The sequence below is a fragment of the Nomascus leucogenys genome, chromosome 6 (assembly GCF_006542625.1).
Source record: "Nomascus leucogenys isolate Asia chromosome 6, Asia_NLE_v1, whole genome shotgun sequence".
NCBI classification, from domain to species: Eukaryota; Metazoa; Chordata; class Mammalia; order Primates; family Hylobatidae; genus Nomascus; species Nomascus leucogenys.
This window is the reverse complement of record NC_044386.1, coordinates 77,125,431-77,152,252: the sequence shown is the minus strand read 5'-3', so window position 1 is coordinate 77,152,252 and position 26,822 is coordinate 77,125,431. Positions and strand designations below refer to the sequence as shown.

General features: G+C 38.3%; 1 protein-coding gene and 1 pseudogene across 1 annotated transcript in view; both read left to right on the top strand.

The window, feature by feature from the left end:
• ALDH1A2 (aldehyde dehydrogenase 1 family member A2) overlaps window positions 1-26,822 on the top strand; it is a 128,139-nt gene that overhangs the window by 81,826 nt on the left and 19,491 nt on the right. Inside the window, exons 5-7 of the mRNA XM_030814479.1 lie at window positions 1,341-1,402; window positions 3,404-3,532; window positions 3,659-3,772. Of these exons, the coding sequence (XP_030670339.1) occupies window positions 1,341-1,402; window positions 3,404-3,532; window positions 3,659-3,772 (305 nt within the window). The remainder of the gene's footprint in view (window positions 1-1,340; window positions 1,403-3,403; window positions 3,533-3,658; window positions 3,773-26,822) is intronic.
• LOC105739866 lies at window positions 13,452-16,679 on the top strand (annotated as a pseudogene).

Below are 26,822 nucleotides of genomic sequence, written 5' to 3'. Positions count from 1 at the left end.
CTTTTGTATAAAAAAAAAGAGGAGGATAAAAGGATCCTATAAATACTTGTATGTGAATAAAAGTTCCTTGAAAAGAGGAAACAGATAATTATGGAAAGAGGGGGTAGAGATCAGGGATCCGGAGGATAGAGAGTGACACTGGGAGAGTAAGAGAGAGAGAAGCCAAGACTTTAATTATTTAAAAAATAAATAATTTTGAATATGTCAAAACAATTTTGTGCGATAAATGTGATTTAGGTGTGTTGAGAGACAGTGATAAAAAATCTGATTCATATCGCTTCTCTTGTCCCAACCCATGCAGTCCTCCTGTCCCCACCTTCATTTCCACCCATAGTAGTTATGCTTTCATGAATATTAGCTGAGTGTTTTCACTTGCCTTAGGGGACTGCTTTTGAGAGAGAAAACGAGTATCAGTGAAGTGGCCTTAGGGCCGGCAGTGGAGGCAAAAATGAAGACTTTGCCCAGTATTTAAAATGAAAAGCTATCTGCTAAAAATGAGCCATTCTTTGGTAATTTTAATTAACCATTTAAAATAATTCAGATAAAAGCAATGACATTTTCCTAAAGAAGAATTTGGTTTGGACTTCCTGTATAATTATTTCAGTTGCCTATTACTCCTGTAAGGAAAACAAGGTTACAAGTTTTTCTCAAGCTCTTTTTCTTTTAGCCCCTAGGACATTCTCATTTCTATGTCTAGTTTGGGGGCAGATGCTTTGGATTATTGATGGAGTTCTTTTTAGAAATGGACTTTTACCTTCTTTAAATAGCCCTGGACATGCTTATGTCTCACCACTACCCAGGAAGTACATTTTGACACCTGGATTGAGTTATGAAATATATCTTTTACTCCTCGCTTTTTCCAGTTGCCGAGCATTTTAAATTTGCCCAATAGCATTTTACTTAGTTTATTTTAATACTTCAGAAAGTTATTTTAAGGTTTGTTGACTCAGTTTTTAAATCAAACAACTGTTCTACATGTTATTTTAATATTTAACATAAAATTCAGTTTTTACATATTTTTCAGCTCTCCCCCTCTGCCACCCTGAGGACTTCTCATATCATAAATTTGTCCTTCATTTTGCCTTAGAGATCCTTTCCTCAGTACTGCATTTGGGTGTCTGAGAGATACATCCAAAGATATGCTGTGTCCAGTGTTTGTTAGGCGTCTACCAGCTTTCATGCATGGTTGAGTAGGATGTTTTTTCAAGTTTATTTCTGGTGTTTTTTTTTTTGTTGTTGTTGTTGTTGTTTTTTTTTTTTTTGCAGCCACCAAAGTTCTCCCTTTGCATTTTTTTTCCTAATCTAAACTTTCTGGGAGTGACCATGCTTTTTTCTTTCAGATGGAGACTATTTTACCTTTACAAGACATGAACCCATTGGAGTGTGTGGACAGATCATCCCAGTGAGTGTATCTCCTCGCACCTCGTATTTATTTTCATTTGACCCAGTTCTCTTAAAGACACATAAAACATGGTCCTCAGCGATGTGTGTTTTCCATTACTGGAGGAAAAAAAACTGAGCTCATGTTGTTGACATATCTTTAACAGCCTCCCTGCAAATGCTTATTTGAACAGGTTAATAGGGTTTCAGCTCCGTTACCAGGAGTTGAATTCTCAAGTCATGGAATTCTCATGATTAAAATAAGCAAAGCACAGTGTATTAATAACCTGCCCTTGGTTATTATGTCCATTCTGCTTATGGAAAATTAATGCTTTGTTATAGTTGTTTATTTTTTAGAATTGTGACTCACCATCCTTCTAGGCATATTATATGATCTTTTAATCCCATTCTTTCCCACTGTTTCTTTTCACAAGAATCTAGATAGAAGATGCTACAGAAGACACAGCGGTACAGTTAACGTCATAGTCATAATTGAAACCATGCTGAGCTGTTATGTGTCTTGTAAAGAGAAATAGATGTAGTGCTTAGTGTTTGGATTGGAACATTAAACATTGTCCCTTTGTTCCTCTCTGTCTCTCATACACACCCTTGGTACAATACAAAACATGACCGAAGCTTTTAACAGTACTAGCTAATAGTTCTGGCAGGGATTTCAAGGGGATGCTCAAAGTAAACTCTTATAGTATAGACAAGAAGTTTTCTTTTTTCAAAATATAGTAGTATAACTCAAGATAATCTTTGGCATTGGGAACCAAAGATGTGGGGAAGGTATAATATTTGTTTGAATAATTGATGAATCTCAGGTTACTGTGAAATTTATTAGAGAATGCCAAGGGAAAATGAGAGGTTTGATTTAAATTCTCTTGCTCCTAAAGGCCGTGGGGAAATCCTGCTTGGACCAGCTCTGGGATGAGATCTGTCACCTTCCTCGTAGGATTCAAACTTGCTTTGCTTGCCCTTGCCCAGACTCTCAACGCTGCAGCTTCACTGACAGGACAAGAGCTGCTTGTCAGCCAGCTCTGGCTCAATTACTGCACTTTAAGATTTATACACTGTAGATGGAATTAAAACATTACTGTGGACTCCCAAGTTTATAAACAACTAAGGGGAAAAGAAATTGGGTGTTTGGTGAAGGCAAGACACTTGTATATTTTTGCAAGCTTGCCAGAGCCAGTGAGAAGCCTTGAAGGATGGCAGCTGAGATGCTTCAGGCAGAAACACATTGTGGTCAAGGGCTGAAGCCAGGGGATGTGGATTTCTGTTTTCTTTCTTAATGAAATTATCAATGACACCTGATAGTACTGAGGCTCATGCCTGAGCTTATGACAATACAAGCTTAATATCCTTTTTAAAATCAGTTTAAACTATTTTAGACCCCAACCTTATCTACTCATGTAAAATGTACTGTAGTCTCCAATAGCTTCTTTTACAGTGGAAAAGAGACAAATGAAAATTTTTGCATACTCATCAGTATATGCAGTTTATTTTTGTAATCATATATGTTTGTGACAATGCATGTATCTAAAGAAAAAGTACTACCTTGAAATACACATTGACTTAACTACAACTTAATTAGAATTTTCTAGTTTTTCCATGTTGAAGAACTTTCATACCAGTGTGAAAATTGTGATGTAAAAATCTCAGATGCAAGAAAAGTTTTCATACACGAGAACTTATTGGAACCAAAGCCTAATTTAAAAATACATAAAAACAACAGTGACAAAAAAAAAAAGAAGTAACAAAACTCCCTTTTCACAGTGGGATTTCTTTTGGTGGGTAGTTGGAATATAGTAATTGGTTGGTCAGAGAGAGAAGGAGAGATTTCCAAGGTCAGTGCTATTCTATTCTTAATGAAGTAATTGAAAATCCAAACATCTATACTTTGTAGTGGACAAGATTTATGTTGAGGACTAGTTTGAGAAATATGAGAAGTCACAGCTTGAAAACAAAGTAGTGGAGGAATATTTTTCCATCTATCAACTTTGAGTTTTTTTCCTTTCAGTGGAACTTCCCCCTGCTGATGTTTGCCTGGAAAATTGCTCCAGCTTTGTGCTGTGGCAATACAGTAGTTATTAAGCCAGCAGAGCAAACACCACTCAGTGCACTCTACATGGGAGCCCTCATCAAGGAGGTAAGAGAAAGGGACTTCAGGAGTGCTTCTGACTCCCCTTACAGCTGGAGCCTACTAGAGCATATCTCATTTAACATGATGCATCAGCTTTCATCAGCCACGTTTCCTCCTGTTCTGTTTTCTTAGGCTGGCTTTCCTCCCGGGGTCATCAATATTTTGCCAGGATATGGGCCAACGGCTGGGGCAGCAATAGCTTCTCACACTGGCATAGACAAGATTGCATTCACAGGGTCTACTGAGGTAGGTATCTGAAAAACCAGGGCTTGAGGAACAGTCTTGCAAATGAGTTGAGGGGTTACAAAAACAATAAAACTAGGACCCATAGGCTAGACACCAAAAGGGCAGTGAGTAAGTACCCAAGCCCACAAAGGATAACACTGGTGTCGTAGAACACTGGTGGATGTGAAAGCAAAGGCACACAGGGACCATTTGTCCCCACAGATCTCTGAGCATTTTTGTGATACCATCTGTGTAAGAACTATCCCAGAATGTGGGGTTCTAGACACTTTGTTGAATAGTGGCAGAAGCAAGTTAAGAAGCTGGAAATCTAAACTAGTCTCTGGTAAGGATAAGAATGGAGACACAAGCTTTCCCTTCTCATTGTTTGGACAGGTCCTGTAGGTGCAATTGGCAACTCACTATGCCCCGTGAACCTTAAGAGATGATATAGAGCAGGGCTCAGTACATTTTTTTTTCTGTATAGGGCCAGATAGTAAATGTAAATTTTGCAGGCAATGTGGTCTCTGTTGCAACTACTCAGCCATGCCATAGTATCACCAGTCATAGATAATATTGAGTGTGGCTATGTGCCAATTAAAGTTTATTTATAGACATGGAAATTGGAATTTTTACATAATTTTTATGGATTACAGATACTAATCTTTTTATTGTTTATAGACATTTAAACATGCAAAAACTGTTTTTAGCTTGTAGGCCATACCAAAACAGCAGGATACATTTGACCCATGGGCCATAGTTTACAGATCCCTGTTACAGAGTCACAAGTCAGCTTAGGGAGATTTATAAATGTTACTCAAATTATCTATGATCCAGGTAACATGATAAGAAAGTCTGATTCGTTGTTTCAGGTAGAACTTCACAGATGACATCATCATTGAACAAAGGATGTCTATCTAATAGAATGAGAGCAACATTTGTCATTTAAAATAGGCTAGTAGCCACATTAAAAAATAAATGAAATTAATTTTAATAACTTTAATCCAGTATTTTCAAAATATTTCAACATATAATCACTATGTTATTAATACAATATTTTGCATTCTCTTTTTCATATGCATTCTTTGAAATATGGTATGTGTTTTACACTGACAGCACATCTCTTCAGACTAGCCACATTTCAAGTTCTCCATTGCCATGCGTGCTATCATATTGGACAGCACAGATCTAGAAATATTTTATGAGTTGATACAGAGTTTTAAACTGACTCACAGTAGTAAATTTAATAAAAGATTTATTAATAAACTTGAAAATTAATTCAGTTAGATTACTGAGTTTTGTGTTTGTCAAGAGTTAACCTTGTTTCCAAACATTTTATTCTAGTTGTATTTGTTATTGTAATTTTGCAGTTTAATGAAACATTTAAACCAAAATGTATGAAAGGGAATTATTAATTATTCTAAGATTAATGCTTTGAAAATATTTGCTAAAGGCTGGCTGCTAAGAAAAACTAAAGATGCAATCAATTTAAGACAACTGTAAAAGACTGGGGAAAAATATAAACCTAGATAGAATGGGCACCTGGAATTGCTTTGCAAATGTTTTTAAGTCCTTACTTCACTTTAAAGAAATTGAAACCAGAAATCATTCATAAATAATAATTTAGGGGTGTGATTTAATCAGAAGAGACAGGTGGACCCATAATTAAGAAAAGTTCTTGGTTCTATATCAAAAGACTGGAGAATGAATATACGTATTTTTAAAACTCAAATGAAATATTCAAAGTATCTTTTCCTGCTTTAACCTTTTTCTGTTGACCAACAATGGTCCTGATTGAGTCAGTCTTGTTTTTTATTTTTTTATTTTTTTGAGATGGAGTTTCACTCTTTTGCCCAGGCTGGATTGAAGTGGCACAATCTCGGCTCACAGCAACCTCCACCCCCCAGGTTCAAGCAATTCTCCTGCCTCAGCCTCCCAAGTAGCTGGGATTATAGGCACCCACCACCATGCCCGGCTAATTTTCATATTTTTAGTAGATACGGGGGTTTTGCCATGTTGGCCAAGCTGGTCTTGAACTCCTGACCTCAGGTGATTCACCTGCCTTGGCCTCCCAAAGTGCTAGGATTACAGGCATGAGCCACGGTGCCTGGCCTATTGTGTAACTTTTTAAATAAAAAATGACAGCATAATATGTCAAACAAGAGATAACACCTTGTCATGTTAGTACCTACATCTGCGGCATTTATTTTTAACAGCTGCATGGAATACTCTTGCATCAGTATATCATCATTTAATCCTGTATTAATGTACACTTAAGGGTGTTTTTTCCACTAATTTTTCCTATTAGACTACTGAAATAAAACCCTTTGGAGACCCAAGAAAAATTTTATTTGTAAATCTTTAACTGTATACACATATGTATATACGTATGCACACACGTCTAATATGTACATATTAGACGCTCAGTTGGATGTAGTTCTAGAAGTGGAATTGCAAAATAAAAACATATTTATAACTTGCTTACCAAGAAGGCCTTAGAGTAGGTGTTAGGTATGTTAATCTTTTGTTTGTTGTAGAATTTGAAAATATGATTGTTTGTTCTTTGCTTTTTAATTTTTTTAATACAGTTGTTTGCCATGTGCCTCCTTTAGTCTTTCTCTGACAGCTTCTGGATTTCCTGTCGTTTTTGAACAAACCCCTTTAAGATTATACAAACGGCCCTTAATATTTTCTTTCAGTACTTTTATGGTTTTGTTGTTTAAATCTTTAATCTGGTTGGAATTTATTTTCATGTATAATGGAAGGCGAGGGTTGTTTGTTTATAAATAATGTTCAGTTACTTCAGAACAATTTATTAAACAGTCTACCCCTTTGCAACTCATCTGAATATAACATAACATTACATGATACATTTCCATATATACAGGTTGGAGCAAAAGTAATTTGATTAAAAGTAATGGCAAAAACTGCAATGACTTTTGCACCAAACTATACGGGAAATTTCTGTTTTAGAGCTCATAATTTTCTGTTCTTTCACTAGTACCAGACTGCCTTAATTACTAGGTTTCATAAGATGTGTTACTATAATGTAGGCAAGATACCCTCTTATTTGGTTTTTCAAAGCCCATTTATTCTTTTAGAAGAAATTTCAAACCGATTTTCTAAGCACCTTATGTTACTCTAAAAAACTTTCATTGAAATTTTGATTGACATGACATTACATGTCTATATTAAAATGAGGAAAAATGCTCTCTGTACCATATTGACTCCTCATCTGGGAATATGATATAAATCTCTTCAATTGTTTGTTGTAGTGTTCATCACTGATGTCATCATATAGGTGTTAGGAATTTCTTGATAAATTAACTTCTAGCATTTAATATTTTCTTCCAAGATATTTCAGTCTAAAAACGAGTAACATTTTTGAGATGGAGTCTCGCAAGATATTTCAGTCTAAAAACGAGTAGCATTTTTGAGATGGAGTCTCGCCCTGTCACCCAGGCTGGAGCGCAATGGCGTGATCTCGGTTCCCTGCAAACTCCGCCTCCCGGGATCAAGTGATTCGTAGCTGGGACTGCAGGCACGCACCACCATGCCTGGCTAATTTTTTTATCTTGAGATGGGGTTTCACCATGTTGGCTAGGCTGGTCTTGAACTCCTGACCTCATGATCCACCAGCCTCAGCCTCCCAAAGTGCTGGGATTACAGGTGTGAGCCACTGCACCCGGCAAATAAGTCACAATATCAGGTAGTGGAAGTTTTATTGAATAAATGGAATCTCATCTTTCAGGTCAGACAAGAAGCCACATAGTCCATAAAAGCATAAGTGCTTATTGCAAGGCGGCTTGGGTTCAAATCTGTTTTGCCACTGAAGATCTTTTAACTTTTTAAATGACTTTACTGAAGTATAATTTACATACAATAAAATGCACTCATTTAAGTATCGTGTATATACACCTGTGTAACCATCCGAATCAAGATGTTGAGTGTTTCCATGCCTTAGAAAGATTTCTCATGCCTCTTTGCAGGTAACACCCTTGGCTTCTGGCAACCACTGATTTTTTTTTTTCTTATTAATTTTGCCTATTCTAGAATGTCATATAAATGGAATAATATCTATGTGTTTTCATTTTTGTTGTTCAACATTTAATGTATTAATGATATGGTCAGGTCTAAAATCCCCCATTTTGATTTGTTTTCTCTTTGTCCATATTTTCCCTCTTTGTCTGCCTTTTGGATGAATTAGATAATTTTACCACTCTTTTATATTCTATTTTGCATTATTAGCTGTACCTCTTTTTAAAGTGTTTGCTTTAAGTGTGTACAATATGCACCTCAATCACAGTCTACCATTAAATACTATTATGTTACTTCATATACAATGTGGTAACCATACAGCAGCATTGTTCCAATCTCATCCTTTGTGTTATTGTAGCCCTATAATTTACTTATACATATGTTATATGCCCCACAATACATTGCTGCTGTTTTTGTTTTAAAATTTGTTTTTTGAATAAATAAGAATACAAAATTATTGTCTGTTTACTCACATACTTGATATTCCTGGCCTCCTTCCTTGTTTGTGTTGTAGGCCCATTTCCTTCTGGTATCATTTTCCTTATCTGTAAAGATCTTTAACGTTTCTTATAGTGCAGGTCTACTAGTGATGACTTCTCTCAGCTTTTGTTTATCTAGAAAATGGCTTCATTTTGTCTTCACCTTTTTTTTTTTTTTTTTTTGAGGGGGAGTCTCACTCTTGCTCAGGCTGGAGTGCAGTAGCGTGATCTCGGCTCACTGCAAGCCCCGCCTCCCAGGTTTGCACCATTCTCCTGCCTCAGCCTCCCAAGTAGCTGGGACTACAGGCACCCGCTACCATGCCCGGCTAATTTTTTTGTATTTTTATTAGAGACGGGGTTTCACCATGTTAGCCAGGATGGTCTCGATCTCCTGACCTCGTGATCCGCCCGCCTCGGCCTCCCAAAGTGCTGGGATTACAGGCGTGAGCCACTGCACCCGGCCTGTCTTCACTTTTTAATAACTTTTTTTTCTGGATATAAAATTCTAATGTGACAGTTTGTGTTTTATTTTACTTTCAAGACTGCAAAGATATCATTCTGGCATGTTTCTGACTTTACTGTTTCTGATGAGATACAGCAATCATTCTTACCTTTCTTTTACTGTAAGTAATGTTTCTTTTCCCCCAGACTGCTTTTGAGAGAGTTTCTTTTTATCAGTTTTCAGCAATTTGATTGTGATGTGCTTTTGTGTATTTTGTTGGTTCGTTAAAATTTCTGTATCTGTGAGTTTATAGTTAAAATTGGGAAACATTTTGACCATTATTTCTTCAAATCTTTTTTTTTTTTTTTGCTTTCTACTCCCCCCTTCTATTTACAGATATGTTAGATCATTTGTCATTATCCCATGGGTCACTGGGACTCTTTTATTTCCAGCATTTTTTTCCTTTGTGCTTCCGGCTAGGTAACTTCCATTGTCATCTTTGACGTTTGTATACTCTTCTGTAATGCTTCATCTGCTTCAGAGATTTTGTTTTTAAGTTCTAGAAATTCCATGATTTTTTAAATATCTTATATTTCCTTCCTCACTACACCCCTTTATTCCTTTAAATTTGTGTAGACATCTATTTTACAATCCTTGTCTGTGGCCAGGCGTGGTGGCCCACACCTGGAATCCTAGTACTCTGAGAAGCTGAGGCAGGTGGATCACCTGAGGTCAGGAGTCCAAGACCAACCCGGCCAACATAGTGAAACCCTATCTCTAGCCAGGCATGGTGCTGCACACCTGTAGTCTCAGCTACTCAGGAGGTTGAGGCAGGAGAATTCCTTGAACCCAGGAGGCAGAGGTTGCAGTGAGCCAAGATCACACCACTGCACTCCAGCCTGGGCGACAGGAGTGAGACTCCATCTAATAATAATAATGAAATCCTTGTCTGTTACTTTTAACTTCTCTGTCATTTCTGAATTTATTTCTTTTGACTGGCATTTTTCCTGTTTATGGGTCCTTTTTTTTTTTTTGGCTTTTCTGTTAATTTTGAAAGGATAGTGGACATTGTGACGATTATATCGTTGAACATAGAGATTTTGTTGTTTTTCTTTAAAGAATGTCAAACTTTTTTTTTTTTCTAACAGGTAGTTAAGTTACTTGAGGTTCAGCTTGTCTCTTTTGGAACTTATTTTTAAGCTTTGTTAAGACTAGTTTATTCTTATTAATAAGCTGAAATCCTTCTGAGGTTTCTGTTGAATGTCCGCAGTGTTCAACAAGATCTTTATCTGTCTGGTCAGAATTCAGACCATCATATTCTGCTTTGGTCTCCTCATTACCATACTGCAATCTAGAAAGTTTCGGCAAAAAAGGATTTCCTTTATTTGTTTTCCTTTTCTCTAGACTCATAGTCCCATACTGCCTGATATCCAATGATTGAATAAAACAATTTCATATACTTTTCTAGTTGTTTATAATGGTAAAACAAGTCCAGTGTCGGTTACTCCATTACAATTAGAAGCAGAAGTCTCTCTGGCACCTTTTGATTAATTTTGATATTGTTTGATTTTCTTTAGGTTTCATGCAGATCACCTTTACAGTTAATGAGGTTACTATTTTATTTACTTCAGTTGGTCAAATCAAAGTATTGGGAATACAACCATAAGGACATACTGGATTTGGAAAAGCCCTTGATTTAATTAATATTGAATATTTAAGCAGTACTTTACTCTCATAAGTAACTCCTTTTTCATCTTTGAGTGAGCTGATTTGCTTATCAGTTTAGTCTTGATTTTATAAGTTTTACTTTGAAAAGGTGGCAGTTTCTGGTCATATATGAAGATTTGTGGGGAGGACATTCTCTTTGGAGTCTATCCCTTAGGCCTTCTCAGTACCTCAAGTAGTATCTTATGTATAGTAAACACACATTGTAAATATTTGTTGCTACATGAAGGAGGAAAGACTGAATTTGGTAAATAAAAACTTAATCTCAGAGCTAGAAGGTGAGGTATCAGTAGAACCCTTCCCTTCTTTAAAATGCCACCATAAGCATAGGGTTTACTATTTTTTACTTCATAGCCATATAATTATGGACCAGCCACTTGGTTTTGTACAAAATTGGTTTAATAATAGCATACATACCTGTTTCTCAGGGTCATGAGAATTAAATGCAATATGAGTTTGGGAAATTTTAAGCAGTAAGCAAATGTTAGTTTGTAATATGACATCAGCATCTCAAGAAGGGAGAGATCTCTAGGGGTTGGGTGGTCTATCAAGGTTTCAAGAGAAAGAGGGATTTGAGGGTCTGTAGGATATAGATAAGTAGAGTGGATTGGGAAGAAGGTGCAGTGTTAGTCAACAACTAGAAGCAGGAGAACACAAAGTCTTAGTGGAATAAGGGAATTGGGAAGGGACTGGGGAGAAACGTTGGGAGTCAGATGAACTGGGAAATAATATGCAAATCAAGGCATTGGAAATAATTCTGGGTCAAAAAATTGTGGCCAGCATGTAGAAGATATCACAGACAAAGATATCACAAGAAAACTACATACCAACATCTTATGAGTATAGATGGAAAAATCCTCAACAAAATACTAGCAAACAAAATCCAACAATATATAAAAATGGTTATATACCATGACCAAATGGGATTTATCCCAAGAATGCAAGGTTGGTTTTATATATGTAAAAAAAAAAATCAATGTAATACTCCATAGTAATGGAATAAAGGACAAAAACCAAGTGATCATCACAGAAGAAACGTGGCAAAATCTAATACCACACAGAAACATGCACAAAAATGTTCACAGCAGCATTATTCCTAATTGCCAAAAAGTGGAAACAACTCAAATGTCCATTAAGTGATAAGCTGATTAACAAAAAGTGGTCTATCCATACAGTGGAATATTATTCACCCATAAAACGGAGTGAGGTATTTATATATGCTGCAGCCTGAATGAGCCTTGAAAACACTATATCAAATGAAAGAATCCAGTTACAAAAGACTATATCATGTGACTATATGAAATGTCCAGAATAGGCAAATCTATAAACAGAAAGTTGATTGATTAGTGGTTGCAAAGGACTGGGAGAATGGAAAGTGACTGCTGATGGAATATGAAGTATCTTTTTGGGATATTTATGTCCTCAGAAGTAAGGTTGTGATGGATGCACAACTCTGTTAATATACTGAAATCCACTGAATTCATGTACACATCAAAAGAGTGGATTTTATGGTATATGAGTTATATCTCAAGCTGCGAAAAATCAATTTTACCAAGTATTCAAGGCTTTACATTTTGGATATTAATAGCCAACATTGATTTAGCACTTACTTTGTGTCAAGTACCTGCTAAATGCTTTGAATACATTATTACAACAACCCTACAGCATTGAGCAAAGTGTGGCTAAGAAGGGTTAAATTACCTGCCCAGGGTTACATGCTAGTAAGTTGTAGGGCTCAGAGTCACACCCAGGGCCTATATTCCATATTACAGTGGTACACTGCCTCCCAGGCTAAGGGACTATACACCCTCCCATAGGAGAGAGCCATTAAAATTCAGAGTGACATATTAATGGGAGTACTTAGGAAGGATAATTTCTCAGTGCAGCATGCGTAGGTCACAGACACATTGTAACTCCTTTTTTTCCTAAAATTCACTTCAAAATTCCATCTTTGGCCTCTTTAAATTTCATTTGTTACAATATAGGGTTTCCATTTGACACTGTCTGATATAGGACTTGAAAGTTTTAAAACTTAAGTTGTTTCAAGTCAGTTCCACAAACATTTATCGAGCACTTACGTGTCTAGCACTATGCCAGATCTTGGAGAGGCAAAGGTGTTGTTTTATGTGATTCAGTCTAGCCCAAGAGATAATCTGTGAATGTGTAACTATTAGAGTGTGGTGTGTTATGGGAGCATGGAGAGAAGAGGAGAATTCTCTGCATCATTACCTAAAAATGTCATGATTTTCAAGATGCTAAGATCAAGGACAGAACTAAAGTTCTGTAATTTAATATAATTTTCAAATGTATCCGTATCTAGGAGAAATGTCATTAGTTGAAGATATTTACATTTGAATGAAAAGCTACTTTATTCAAAGATAAAAGTATTTTAAGAAAAAGATAATTCTCCATCTTAATTCCACAGTTGTTAATATTCACAACTGGCAAGAATTTAATGCTGTCTTCCTTTTCTCTTATCACTGATCTCTTTGGAGAAAATGGAACTGTAGTTTTATGGGAACCAAAATACAAAAAGAACTTCGAGGAAAGGAATGCTAGCTGTGAGGACGCTTGTGAGTAATGTGTTATTTGATATTGGCAGATAATCAACAAATAGTGGTATCATTTATTCTCAAAATCATTTCCTATGCCAGATATTAAGGAATCAGCACTTTGTAAAAGCTCGATATATATTTTGCTGGAAGGTAAGATGGGATATTAAGTTTCACTGTTTCCTTTCAATAGCAAATGCAGTTTTGTTGTCATTCCTGCAGTTGTACTTTTAACAGGCATTTAAACACCAGAGCTGCAGATTTTATGTGATTTCAGTGTCTATCCTTAGAAGTCTCTTTAATAGGATGTGAAAAACCTTATAGAGATGGGGAAATAAAAACAAACAACACAGCCCTAAGAACCTAAATCATACCAGATGGGACATGTTGAGAAGGGTAGTATGTGTCTGATTTCCTAGGGTCCTTAACTCTTGGTAGGTGAGCCAACACTGAACACGACATGCTCAATGACTGCTAAACATGTAGCCTCAGTGTTCTAGTGAGAGTAGTTAATAGTCAGGGGGTACCAAAGTGTGTAAAAGCTGGAGAAAATATTAGGTTTTCCTCAACAGTGATTTCCCATGAATCATCTTTTTACACTTCAGATTATATTATTCTTAACCACATTTAGGGCAAGTAATGTCCATCTACAAAACTATGCAGATGGCTTGTCATAAGCAAAGATAATTCCCAAGCTGAACAGTAAATGATCAATCTGATTAAGCTAATGATCAACAAAGACCAACCCATACAATTTAACATTACTTTAGGATTTTTACAGCATTAATGTAGTTCAGCCTGAGTTAATTTCTCTTCATCCTTTATTTAGAGTCTCTTAAAAGAAAATAAAGTACTCCTCAGTGCTCTCCTAAAATGAAAGTTTGACAGAATAGTATATCACAACTCTGTAGTTTGCCTCTCTCTAAACCAACTAAAGGAAATCATCACTTTTTCAGTAAGTTTTGAACACAGTCTTCAAATCATACCAAAGGAATCAAGATTAAATATGTCAGTCATATCAGAAAACCAGACAATTTAAACATCTATTATACTTGAATGGATTCACATTACACGTTATTCACATTACATTCACATTACATGTTATTATATATACTTGAATGGATTCACATTACATGTTATTCACATTACATTCACATTACATGTTATTATTTAATCTTTCCAGGCCTCAGATATCCCAGCTGTAGATTAGAGATGATTGTACCTACCTCATAGATTGTGAGGATGAAAGATGATTTGAATGTGTTCCCCAGAAAGTGTGTGTTGGTTATTTAATCTACAATGCAATAGTGTTGAGAGATGGGCACTAGTGAGGGGTGTTTAGGTGGGTACTAATCTGTTAACCCATATTAATAGATTATTAATGCCATTATAAAAGGCCTTGAGGTTGCACATTGAATCTCATGCTGTCTTGTGCTCTCTTGCCTTTCCATCTTTCACCATGGGATGACACCACAGGAAGTCCTTCACCACATGTGGGTCTCTCAACCTTGGACTTCCTAGCCTCTCAAACTGTAAGAAATGAATTTCCTTTCTCTATTAGGTATCCAGTCTGGGACATTATAGCTAAACTGAAGGGACTAAGAAAAGCTAGTATATCTAGAGTGTTTAGCACAGGATCTAATTCTTAGTAAAGTGTCCGTAGTTATTAACCGTCATTGTTTTCTATTTATTTTTAAAAAGAAGTTTACAGGACAATTAATGCTTGGGAAGTGTGGTATAATAGATGAGGCACTGGATTTGATCCACAAATCATGGATCAAATCCCAGCTTTCCTGCTGTGTGACTTTTGGCGAATTATTTAGTCTGTTCTTTCATGTCTTCTTCCATTAGTAAGGCCTATGAATCACTCCTTACAGGCTCATTTGAAGATTGAAATAATGTATTTGAAAGTTCCAAGCATATTGCTTAGCATATTGTAAGAATTCAGTAAACATTAGTTGAATCCGAAACTTCCATTTGCAAATAATATATTTGTCAATAACTACATTCTGCTCTCCTCTGGCAACTTTACTCTCCTTTTGTTTATTTTGTAGCTTTTGTAAATATTTTACAAATATTTTTGGCTACAAGTAAGTGTTTGTGTGTGTGTGTGTGTGTGTGTGTTTGCTCTTCTATTTCACTTCTTGGAAGACTGCCTTGGTGCTTGCTTGGATAAACTGATTATGAATCCTTTTTCTTTTTTGGTAAAATAGTGTACTAGATTTAGAATACAGTACAGGAACCCAGGAGCTTGTTTTTTGAAAAGATTAACAAGATAGACCACTAGCCAGACTAATAAAGAAGAAAAGAGAAAAGAATCAAATAGACACAATAAGAAACGATAGAGGGGTTATCACCACGGATCCCACAGAAATGCAAACTACCATCCGAGAATACTGTAAGACTAAACCAGGAAGAAGTTGAATCCCTGAACAGACCAACAACAGGCTCTGAAATTGGGGCAATAATTAATAGCCTACCAACCAAAAAAAGCCCAGGACCAGACAGATTCACAGCTGAATTCTACCAGAGGTACAAAGAAGAGCTGGTACCATTCCTTCTGAAACAATTCCAAACAATAGAAAAAGAAGGACTCCTCCCTAACTCATTTTATGAGGCCAGCATCATCCTGATACAACAACCTGGCAGAGACACAACAAAAAAGGAAAATTTCAGGCCAATATCCCTGATGAACAATCCAGCAGCACATCAAAAACTTATCCACCCCTGTCCCATGTGGCCCTGTCCCGCAGCCTGCTAGCCACGAGTTCCACGCAGTTCAACAAGGGCCTCTAGTATGGGCTGTCAGCCGAGGTCAAGAACTGGCTCCTGCCCAAATATGATCCCCAGAAGGAGGCAGAGCTCTGCAGCTGGATCAAGGGACTCACCGGCATCTCCATTGACCCTGACTTCCAGAAGAGCCTGAAGGATGGGATTATCTTACGCACACTCGTGAACAAGCTGCAGCCGGCCTCAGTCCCCAAGATCAACCACTCCATGCAGAAGTGGCACCAGCTAGAAAACCTCTCCAACTTCATCAAGGCCATGGTCAGCTATGACATGAACCCCATGGACCTGTTCGAGGCCAACAACCTGTTTGAGAGTGGGAACATGAGGCACACGCAGGTGCCCACTTTTTGCCCTAGCAGGGAAGGCCAAGACTAAGGGGCCGCAGAGCGGGGTAGACATTGGCATCAAGTACTCAGAGAAGCAGGAGCAGAACTTCAGTGATGCCGCCATGAAGGCTGGCCAGTGCGTCATCGGGCTGCAGATGGGCACCAACAAATGTGCCAGCCAGTTGGGCATGACCGTGTATGGCGTGAGGAGGCATCTGTGTGACCCCAAGAATCACATCCTGCCCCCCATGGACCACTCGACCATTAGCCTCCAGATGGGTACAAATAAGTGTGCCAGCCAGGTGAGCATGACGGCTCCTGGGACGTGGTGGCACATCTATGACACCAAGCTGGGAACCGACAAGTGTGATAATTCCTCCATGTCCCTGCAGATGGGCTACACCCAGGGTACCAACCATAGTAGCCAGGCCTTTGGTCTGGGCCAGCATATATATGACCCGAAGTACTGCCCGCCAGGCACAATGGCCGACAGGGCTCCCTTGGGTGCTGGCGACTGCCTGGGCCCAGGAGAGGTCCCTGAATATCCCCCCTTACTACCAGGAGGAGGCTGGCAACTGAGGCTCCCAGCACACTCTCCCCACACTGTCTCCCTGTCTGGGTTTTTGGGTTTTTTTGTGTTTTCGTCTTTTTTTTCTTTCTTAACCTGTTCAGTGCTGCCAATCAGCTGAGGGTCTGTGAGTGGCAATGTGGAATCCGGCAGCAGGGCTTTCTTCCCCCTTGCCTTGGTCCTTCGCAGGACTGAGCTACGAGGCTGTGGGGGAAGGGGTCAAGGCCATATCCCAATATGTGTATGATGAGGGTCCCTGCTAGCACGTCCAGGCTGTCAGCAGAGCTGTGCTGGGGAGAAGAGACCTGGGCTTGGAGGGAACTAGTACCCGAAGGTTTCCAATTGCCTTGCCTCTTGCCACTTCTGTCAGCCAATCAGTTTGTGGTTTCTATACCCGCAAAAGTTTCAGGAAGCATTAACAAAAGAAAAATACATTTTTTTTCCTGAGGAATGGGGTGGGGACAGTGGAGAGGGTGCTTGGAAATGAGTCCCCTGGGAAAGGGGGCCTGTCGATGATGCTAAATATCTCAGGCTCCCAAGTGGCTGGATTTCCCTAGGACCCTCAGACCAACAGACCTCAGACCTGCCTCAGGGCCCAGTGGGGAAAGAGGCCTGTACAAGGAAGTGGATGCTGAGTGGTTGGGGCTAATCCCCCCCTACTCCCGGCACCACCACCACCACTGTGGCCTCAGTAGGGTTTTTTTTTTTAGTTGTTGCCCAGGCTGGAGTGCAGGGGCATGATCTTGGCTCACCGCACCTCCACCTCCACCTCCTGAGCTCAAGGGATTCTCCTGCCTCAGCCTCCCAAGTAGCTGGGATTACAGACATGTGCCACCATGCTTGGCTACTTCTGTATTTTTAGTAGAGACGAGGTTTCACCATGTTAGCCAGGCTGGTCTCAAACTCCTGGCCTCAGGTAATCCACCCACCTTGGCCTCCCTAAGTGCTGAGATTATAGGCATGAGCCACCGTGCCCGGCCCCTTAGTAGGTTTTAAGGAGCCCCAGCCATTCTCGCCTTCTGGGCCTGACCAGCTATACTGTTCCATCTCCCCTGGCCACATGCTCCTCCAAGTACTGCACAGGGACCCCCAGCCAGGGGCCCTGCTCCATGAGATAATGTGAAATACGACTGTGGACCAAACACAATAAAACTTGTCTGTAAGGAAAAAAAAAATCCACCACAATCAAGTCGGCTTCATCCCTGGGATGCAAGGCTGGTTCAACATATGCAAATCAATACACGTAATACATCACAAACAGAACCAATGACAAAAACCACACGATTATCTCAGCAGATACAGAAAAGGCCTTCAATAAAATTCAATACCCCTTCATGCTAAAAATCCAATAAACTAGGTATTGATGGACCATATCTCAAAATAATAGCTATTTAAGACAAACCCACAGCCAATATCATACTGAATGGACAAAAGCTGGAAGCATTCCCTTTGAAAACTGGCACAAGAAAAGGATGCCCTCTCTCACGACTCCTATTCAGCATAGTATTGAAAGTTCTGGTCAGGGCAATCAGGCAAGAGAAAGATATAAAGGATATTCAATTAGGAAGAGAGGAAGTCAAATTGTCTCTGTTTGCCGATGACATGATTGCATATTTAGAAAACCCCATCGTTTCAGCCCCAAATCTCCTTAAGCTGATAAGCAACTTCAGCAAAGTCTTAGGGTACAAAAATCAATGTGCAAAAATCACAACCATTCCTATACACCAATAATAGACAGAGAACCAAGTCATGAGTGAACTTCCATTCACAATGACTACAAAGAGAATAAAATACTCAGGCATAAAACTTACAAGGGATTGGAAGGACCTCTTCAAAGAGAACTACAAACCACTGCTCAACGAAATAAGAGAGGACACAATAAATGGAAAAACATTCCATACTCATGGTATCACAAAAATGGCCATACTGCCCAAAGTAATTTATAAATTCAGTGCTATCCCGATCAAGCTACCATTGACCTTCTTCTCAGAATTAGAAAAAAAGACTTTATAAATTTCATATGGAATGAAAAAAGACCCTGTATAGCCAAGACAACCCTAAGCAAAAAGAACAAAGCTGGAGGCGTCATGCCACCCGACTTCAAACTTTACTACAAGGTTACAGTAACAAAAACAGCATGGTACTGGTACAAACACAGATACTCATGGACCAATGGAACAGAACAGAGGCCACAGAAATAACACCATACATCTGCAACCATCTGATCTTTGACAAACCTGACAAAAATCCAAGCAATAGGGAAAGGATTCCCTATTTAATTGTGTTGGGAAAACTGGCTAGCCATATCCAGAAAACAGTAACTGGACCCCTTCCTTACACCTTATACAAAAATTAACTCAAGATGGATTAAAGACTTAAACGTAAGACCTAAAACCATAAAAATCCTAGACAAAAACCTAGGCAATACCATTCAGGACATAGGCATGGGCAGGGACTTCATGACTAGAACACCAAAAGCAATGGCAACAAAAGCCAAAATTGACAAATGGGATCTAATTAAAGAGCTTGTGCACAGCAAAAGAAACTATCATCAGAGTGAACAGGCAACCTACAGAGTGGTAGAAAGTTTTTGCAATCTACTCATCTGACAAAGGGCTAATATCTAGACTCTACAAGGAACTTAAGTTTACAAGAAAAAAAAATTAAAAAATGAGCAAAGGATATGAACAGACACTTTGCAAAAGAAGACGTGGCCATTAAACATGAAAAAAAGCTCATCATTACTGGTCACTAGAGAAATGCAAATCAAAACCACAGTGAGATACCATCTCAAGCCAGTTAGAATGGCAATCATTAAAAAGTCGGGGAACAACAGATGCTGGAGAGGATCTGGAGACATAGGAAAGCTTTTACACTGTTGGTGGGAGTATAAGTTAGTTCAACCATTGTGGAAGACAGTGGCAATTCCTCAAGGATCTAGAACTAGAAATACCATTTGACCCAACAATCGCATTACTGGGTATATACCCAAAGGATTGTAAGTCATTCTACCATAAAGACACATGCACTCGTATGTTTATTGCAGCACTATTCACAATAGCAAAGACTTGGAGCCAACCCAGATGCCCATCAATGATAGACTGGATAAGGAAAATGTGGCACATATACACCATGGAATACCATGCAGCCATAAAAAAGGATGAGTTCATGTCCTTTACAGGGACCTGGATGAAGCTGGAAACCATCATTCTCAGTAAACTAACACAAGAACAAAAAACCAAACACCATATGTTCTCACTCATAAGTGGGAGTTGAACAATGAGGACGCATGGACACAGGGGAACATCACACACTGGGGCCTGTCGGGCTAGGGGAGGGATAACATTAGGAGAAATAGCTAATGTAGATGATGGGTTGATGGGTGTGGCAAACCACCATGGCACATGTAAAAAACCTCCACGTTCTGCACATGTATCCCAGAATTCAAAGTATAATTTTAAAAATCAATACAGTGCTGGAAGAAGATGCCTGGTACCTATTAAGGAACTCACTTATGATTTCTTGCTGTGGCCTAGAGTGGTGGCCACTCCTTCAAACTGAGTTCGCCAGAATGGAATTCTGGTGTAGGGAGAAATTTCTTTGCAGAAAAATGTTAGGGAGTTTCCTTTGTTTTTCAGTAGTTGTGCAAAGACCACCTCACCTACAGTGGTGAGGTTGGAGGTGATTAAAACACAGATTTCTGGACTCCACTCAACATTTTCTAAGTTAGAATTTTGGAAATAGATCCAAGAATTCCCATTTTAATAAGTTTACATAGTGATTCTTACATTCACTGACATTTACGAATCACTAGTTTACATATAATTTGAATAGTTGGGTCCGGAAGATGTTTCTAGGCCCATTTGAGAAAAAAACCCAGAGTTCCGAGTTTGTTAACCTGTGCTAGAATAAAGCACTTGTGTAAACTGAAAGATACCACTCATATTGTTTGCTATGTCTGTAGTTGGATTCCATCAGTTATATCTCTCCTGACCACCTTAAGGAAAAAAAAATTAATTCACAATCAGCTTAGCAACGCAAAGAGATGGTCTAGTGTATTCCCTGTACCCATAAATTAACCAAGAAACAAAAAATCGCCAATATTAAAAGTTTGCAGACATTTCTAAAAGTTCACACATACTATAAAACTATACAGAATTGGCAATATAGTAAACATCTGACTGAAGACGGGTACATATTGGCATGTGAGCAAAGTTCTTTGATTGTATTTCTCAGAAAGAAGCTCTGGCTCATACAGTGCAGCTGTAAAGAAGACATTTCTGTAAGCCACACTGCATAAACAAGTAGTACTATTGCTACTCCCATGCCACTTTAATCTATTTGTAGTTATAGTTTCCCGTCACTCCTGCTCTTTATATATTGGAGCAGCCCTTGAACCCACAAAGCCACTAACAAACTTTCCAGCTGTAAAAGAGAGATGACTTTGATAATCTTAGAACTAAGAGTTCTCTTTCATTCCATAAGCATTTTTAATTTCCCACTGTGTACCAAGCATTGGTGTGTATAAAGATGCCCTTAAGTCACTCCATGTTTTACCAATGAAGCCATCAAGGCTCACCTAGCATACAGCAAATAGGGCTGATTGTTGGTAATATCACCTGAGTTTTTCTCTATTCCTTCTCTTATTTGTTCTGTGCTCCAGCCCTGGTCCCTGATTTTGTAGGTTTAGCACAGCTAAACACCTCCAGTGCCCCCAGGACCATTATGTTCCCCCTGCATAAGTTGTTCAAGGGAACCTGAGCAATCAGCTGAGGAATTCATAGGAAATCTTATCTTCCATACTTGGCTGGTGAGATTTTCTTCTTAAGCAATTTTTGGTGATTTGGTTCTTATCTGCTTAAAGCGATATTCCTTAGGGAAGGCCCATGACTAATTTCAGTTGTAACTATTATAACTGTTGGCTTCTAAGCATGGAAATTAACCACCATTTCCCAGCTAATTGATTCAATTATTTACCAGTATGGAAGTAATGAAATGAGTGAATCAACACAGTATGTCAAGAGATTTCCCTAAAATAGCTTGCTTTAATTTAACAACCTCTCTTTTGAGCACTAACTGTAGAGTGGACATCTCTACCCGGGTATCCATCACATACCAACATCCAAACTTCTTAGGGTAACAGACTGATTTATGACCAGACCCCTGCCTTTCTCACCACCTTCATTTCGTACACTTGCCCATTGTATGCTTGCCTTACTAGACTGTTTGCAAAACCCCAAATGAGACGTGCCTTTCACAGTTCTGTGACTTGGCACATGCCATTTCTTCTACCGGAAATGAACTTTCTTCCCTTATCTAGCCAGGGAGGCCTTAGCTCAATATTTTTTTCTAACTTCCATGCATATAAATAAGAACTGATCAACTCTATAGTGACTGTGATGCTTTATTCTTTAGATTTGTAATCTCAAATATTGCCTCCTTTTCACCCCAGTCATCAGACTTTATTTTATTGGCCTCTGATCTGTTTTTAACCACCTTTTGCTTGTTTTTTTTTTAATTCACTTTTTTCCCTGTTTAGCTCTAATTGTTTCAAAATAATAAATGTATTTCTAATACATTTTACCTTGATTACAACCATTATATCATGTGTTAATTCATCAGATAGATTGAATGTAATTTTCCTGGCAGTAGTCTGCAAAGGACAACAAAGAGATATATGGCATAATTTCTGTAATGAAGTAACATTTTTGTTTAATGTAGGCCTTTATTAACAGCTTTATTGAGGTATAATTGATATACAATAGGTTTCACATATTTAAAGTGTACAATTTGATAAGTCTTGGCCATGTGTATCCATCTACCTGTGAAACCATCAGTAGGGTTCACAGTGAATATGTCCCTCACCCTCACATGTTTCCTAGTGCCCCTTTGTAATCTCTCTCTGTCTTATCTCTCTCTCCACCCCCATCCCCACATTCCCAGGCTTTCTGGCACTGTAGATTATTTGCATTTTCTAGAATTTTATATAAACGGCAACATATAATATATACTCTTTTGTCTAGCTATTTTTACTCAGCACAGTTATTTTGAGATCTATCTATGTTGTGTGTATCAATTCGTTTTCTATTGCCAAGTAGTAGTCCACTTATGGGTGTATAGTTTAAGTATTCTGAATTCAAAAAATCTGAAATCTGGAATGCTCCCAAAACCTGAAACTTTTTGAGCACCAACATCATGCTCAAAGGAAATGCTCATTGGAGCATTTTGGATTTTGGATTTCCAGATCGGGTTGCTCAACTGGTAAAGTATAATGCAAATATTCCAAAATCTGAAAAAATATCCCAAATCCAAAACACTTCTGGTTCCACACATTTTGATAAGGGATGTTCAACGTGTATCAGGTTTAATAGCCATTCAGCCAATGATGAACATTTGGATTTATCCATTTGTTGTATGTTTGTTTATCCATTCAGCCATTGATGAACATTTGGATTGTTTTCAGTTTGGGACTACTACAAATAAAAGCTTCTATGAACATTCATGTACAAATATTTGTATGGACATATATGTCCTTTTCTCTTAGGTAAATACCTAGGAATGGAATGGCTGGATTGTGTGGTAGGGCAGGAAACTGCCAAACTGTTTTCCAAATTGGTTGTACCATCTTACATTCCTACCAGAAATGTTTAAGACTTTGAACTCCTTCACATCCCCACCAACATTTGATGTGGTTAGTCTTTTACATTTTAGCCATTCAAATAGGTATATAGCATTATCTCAATGTGGTTTTAATTTCCAAATCTTTACCATTGAGTGTCTTTTCATTTGTGTATTTGCCACAGTGTATTTTCTCTAGTGAAGTATCTTTAAATCTTTGCACATTTTGGAGACAAGGGTTGTTTGTTTTCCTCATTGTTGAATTATGAAAATTGTTAGTATATTCTGGATAAAAGTCCTTTGTGCTTTGCAAATATTTTCTCCCAGTGTCTCTTAAAGTTTTTAATTTTGATGTCCAGTTTATTAATATTTTCTTTTATGGATTAGGCTTTTGATATGGTGTCTTAAGAAATCTTTGCCTAACATAAGATCACAAAGACTTTCTCCTATGCTTTTTTCTAGAAATTTTATAGTTTTGTGTTTTACACTTAGGCCTATGATCTACTTCAACTTTTGTGTATATTGAGAGGTAAGGATCCAAGTGCTAGACAGATGGATAATGACAATAGTTCCTGCACCATTTCTTGAAAAGACTGCCCTGCCTCCACTGAATTGCCTTTGTGATGCTTGCTTTTTTCAAGCATAAGTTTTCCATATTTATATGGGTCTATTTATTTTTTTTTTTTTTTGAGACAGAGTCTCGCTCTGTCACCCAGGCTGGAGTGCAGTGGCGCGATCTCAGCTCACTGCAAGCTCTGCCTTCCGGGTTCACGCCATTCTCCTGCCTCAGCCTCCCAAGTAGCTGGAACTACAGGCGCCCGCCACCTTGCCCAGCTAATGTTTTGTATTTTTAGTAGAGACGGGGTTTCACCATGTTAACCAGGATGGTATCGATCTCCTGACCTCGTGATCCACCAGCCTTGGCCTTCCAAAGTTACAGGCATGAGCCACTGCGCCTAGCCCTATATGGGTCTATTTCTGTACTCTCTGTTCTGTTTCAGTAATCTGTGTGACTGTTGCATCACAAGTATCACATTATTTTGACTATTGTAGCTTTATAACAACAGGAATTTTTTTATCTTCACAAATAAAACATTAACAACTACCTATGCAATCTTCCAATACTGAGATATTCAATAGGGAACTGAGAGAGAGAAGGGTGAATTTGGGAAAGAGAATAGGGTGGAAGGTGGGTCTTTGAATTATTTTGCTTTTAGGAATACTTAAAATATTAAGTAGTCTATTACAGTGTGAATAGAGCAAGTTTCAGCTAAATTTTCTGACAGAATCTACATTTGATTCTTCTCTCTCTGTAGAGAGGCTTACATTCATTTGGAGGGGAACTAATCCCATGACTTCTAGGTTATCTCTTAGTTTCTTCTCTGGAACGACATTATTGGCAGACACTAGAGGACTTAAGGAAGAACAGCATTTGTCTAGAATATAAAAGCCAATTTGTAATTTCCATATTAGTAGTGGTGGATGGAGAATTTTCACAGGCAAATCAAACGATCACATAATCCCCAAACCCCTTTTCAGCTGTAGTTATTTACTTCTTTATCCATTTATTCTAACTTTGCAGGCTACCTGAGAAGTTGTATAGATTCTTCCAGAGTGAACATGTCACTTAAATATGGATTAGAACATGGCTTTTGCTGTGATTACCTTAGGGAGATGGGACCTGTTGGTACATTACAAAGTGTCTGGAACAGTTAACAACAAGAACCTTATTTGAGGTGGCTGCTTTCCATTTTACTAAAGCAAAAGGCCTTTAGAAAGCCAACAACTTTACTCAGATTAAAGATGGGATTAATTTCTCCTTATGCAGATAAATAAGCAGTACATGTAAATATTTAATAAATATAAAAGAGCTCTTATAAACACAAGTCAATAGACAACCTCAATAAAGTACAGGAAAACAATATGCATTTTGCTTGGTATAGTGTTTTCTTTACTCAGTTAGGTTAACAAACAATGATCTCATCATTAGTCAACAAGATAGTAAAGAGACCATCAAAGCAAACTACAGGAGAGTCCAGATTGATTCATGCCAAACAAATGTTTGTAGCTAACAGCTGTATTATCACTCATTCTAATTTACGCAGCTGGGGTTCTTTCATTTCCTAAGTGAGATAAATGTCATGTTGCATGATACAAGCACCATCTCTACTGCTTGAGTCATGAATCAGGTCAGCTCTCTCCTAGTTAGCTTCACCCCTCATTTTAGGTTGGGGGAAGGGGCTTGCTACAGTTTTAGCTATAAACAGCTAATAGGCCTTTTCCTAAGGTTGTGTGAGTCCATTCGTGAATCATTCAGTATTTTATTAAAAAATACCAGTTTGAATGTCATGAAGATATTGAAAAAACCAGTTTTATGTGGAAAAACCTTTGGTTATGTAGGTTTTAAACTATTAGCATAAAACTTCTCTTTTTAAAAAATTCTTAAAACTTGAAGACTGAAGAATAAGAAGAAGTATGGTATAGTCTCTGCCTGCTGGATGAGATTCCATGATCTATTCTCTAACTATGCTAAGTCAAAGATTCTGCAGTTAGCTTTCTCCTCAAAACTCAGGCTGAGTTTGAGCAGGTCCTAAGGTGTTGATCCCTTTAGCTCACCTAGTTAATGGGACATAGAGTACTTTTGACTTGACTGCTCCATGCTTTTTCCTATCAAAGCAGACCAAGACCATCAAAACCTTGATTTTTAAAGCTTATCTGAAATAGAAATAGAGAGTCTTATGTAACAAAAGGATGGCTAAGTGTACAAGGCAGTTGAACATGTTAGTGGTAGATGATGCGTTTGACTGTCAAAATGCTACTCACAGCAAAGGGGACCCAATTCCCAGGAGAAGGTCTGGAGAAGAGGAGGGAAAAGAGCCTAAGGCTTGGTGTGCGCATTCTGAGACCAGTCCTAACTCTGCCACTCAGTGGGTGCCTGTTTGCAAGTCATTTCTTGACCTCTGTGAGTCTTGTCTTTTTTTCCAATTATAAAATAGGATAATAATTCCTGCCTCCCAGTTTTGTCATGAAGATTAAATAAAATAATGTTTGTGAAAACAAGTAGACAGAATAGGTGCTCAATCAACAACAACATTAGCTGGACACGATGGCTAACGCCCATAATTCTAGCACTTCGGGAGATCAAGACCAGAAGATTGTGTGAGCCCAAGAGTTCAAGACCAGCCTGGGCAAGATGGCAAGCCCCAGTCTTTGCAAAAAAATAAAAAATAGCCGGGCTTGGTAGTGTGCACCTGTAGCCCCAGTTATTCAAGGGGCTGAAGGGCGGGATTGCTTGAGCCAAGGAGTTGAAGGATGCAGTGAGCCGTGATCACACCACTGCTCTCAAGCAATTTTCGTATTCTGGCTTATTGACTTAACAAATTATTGAAAGTTTGTCTGGGCCCTGGTGGCTCATGCCTGTAATCCCAGTGCTTTCAAGGCCTAGGCAGGAGGACCCCTTGAGACCAAAAGTTTGAGACCAGCCTGGTCAACATAGTGAGACGCTGTCTGTACCAATTTTTTTTTTTTTTAATTAG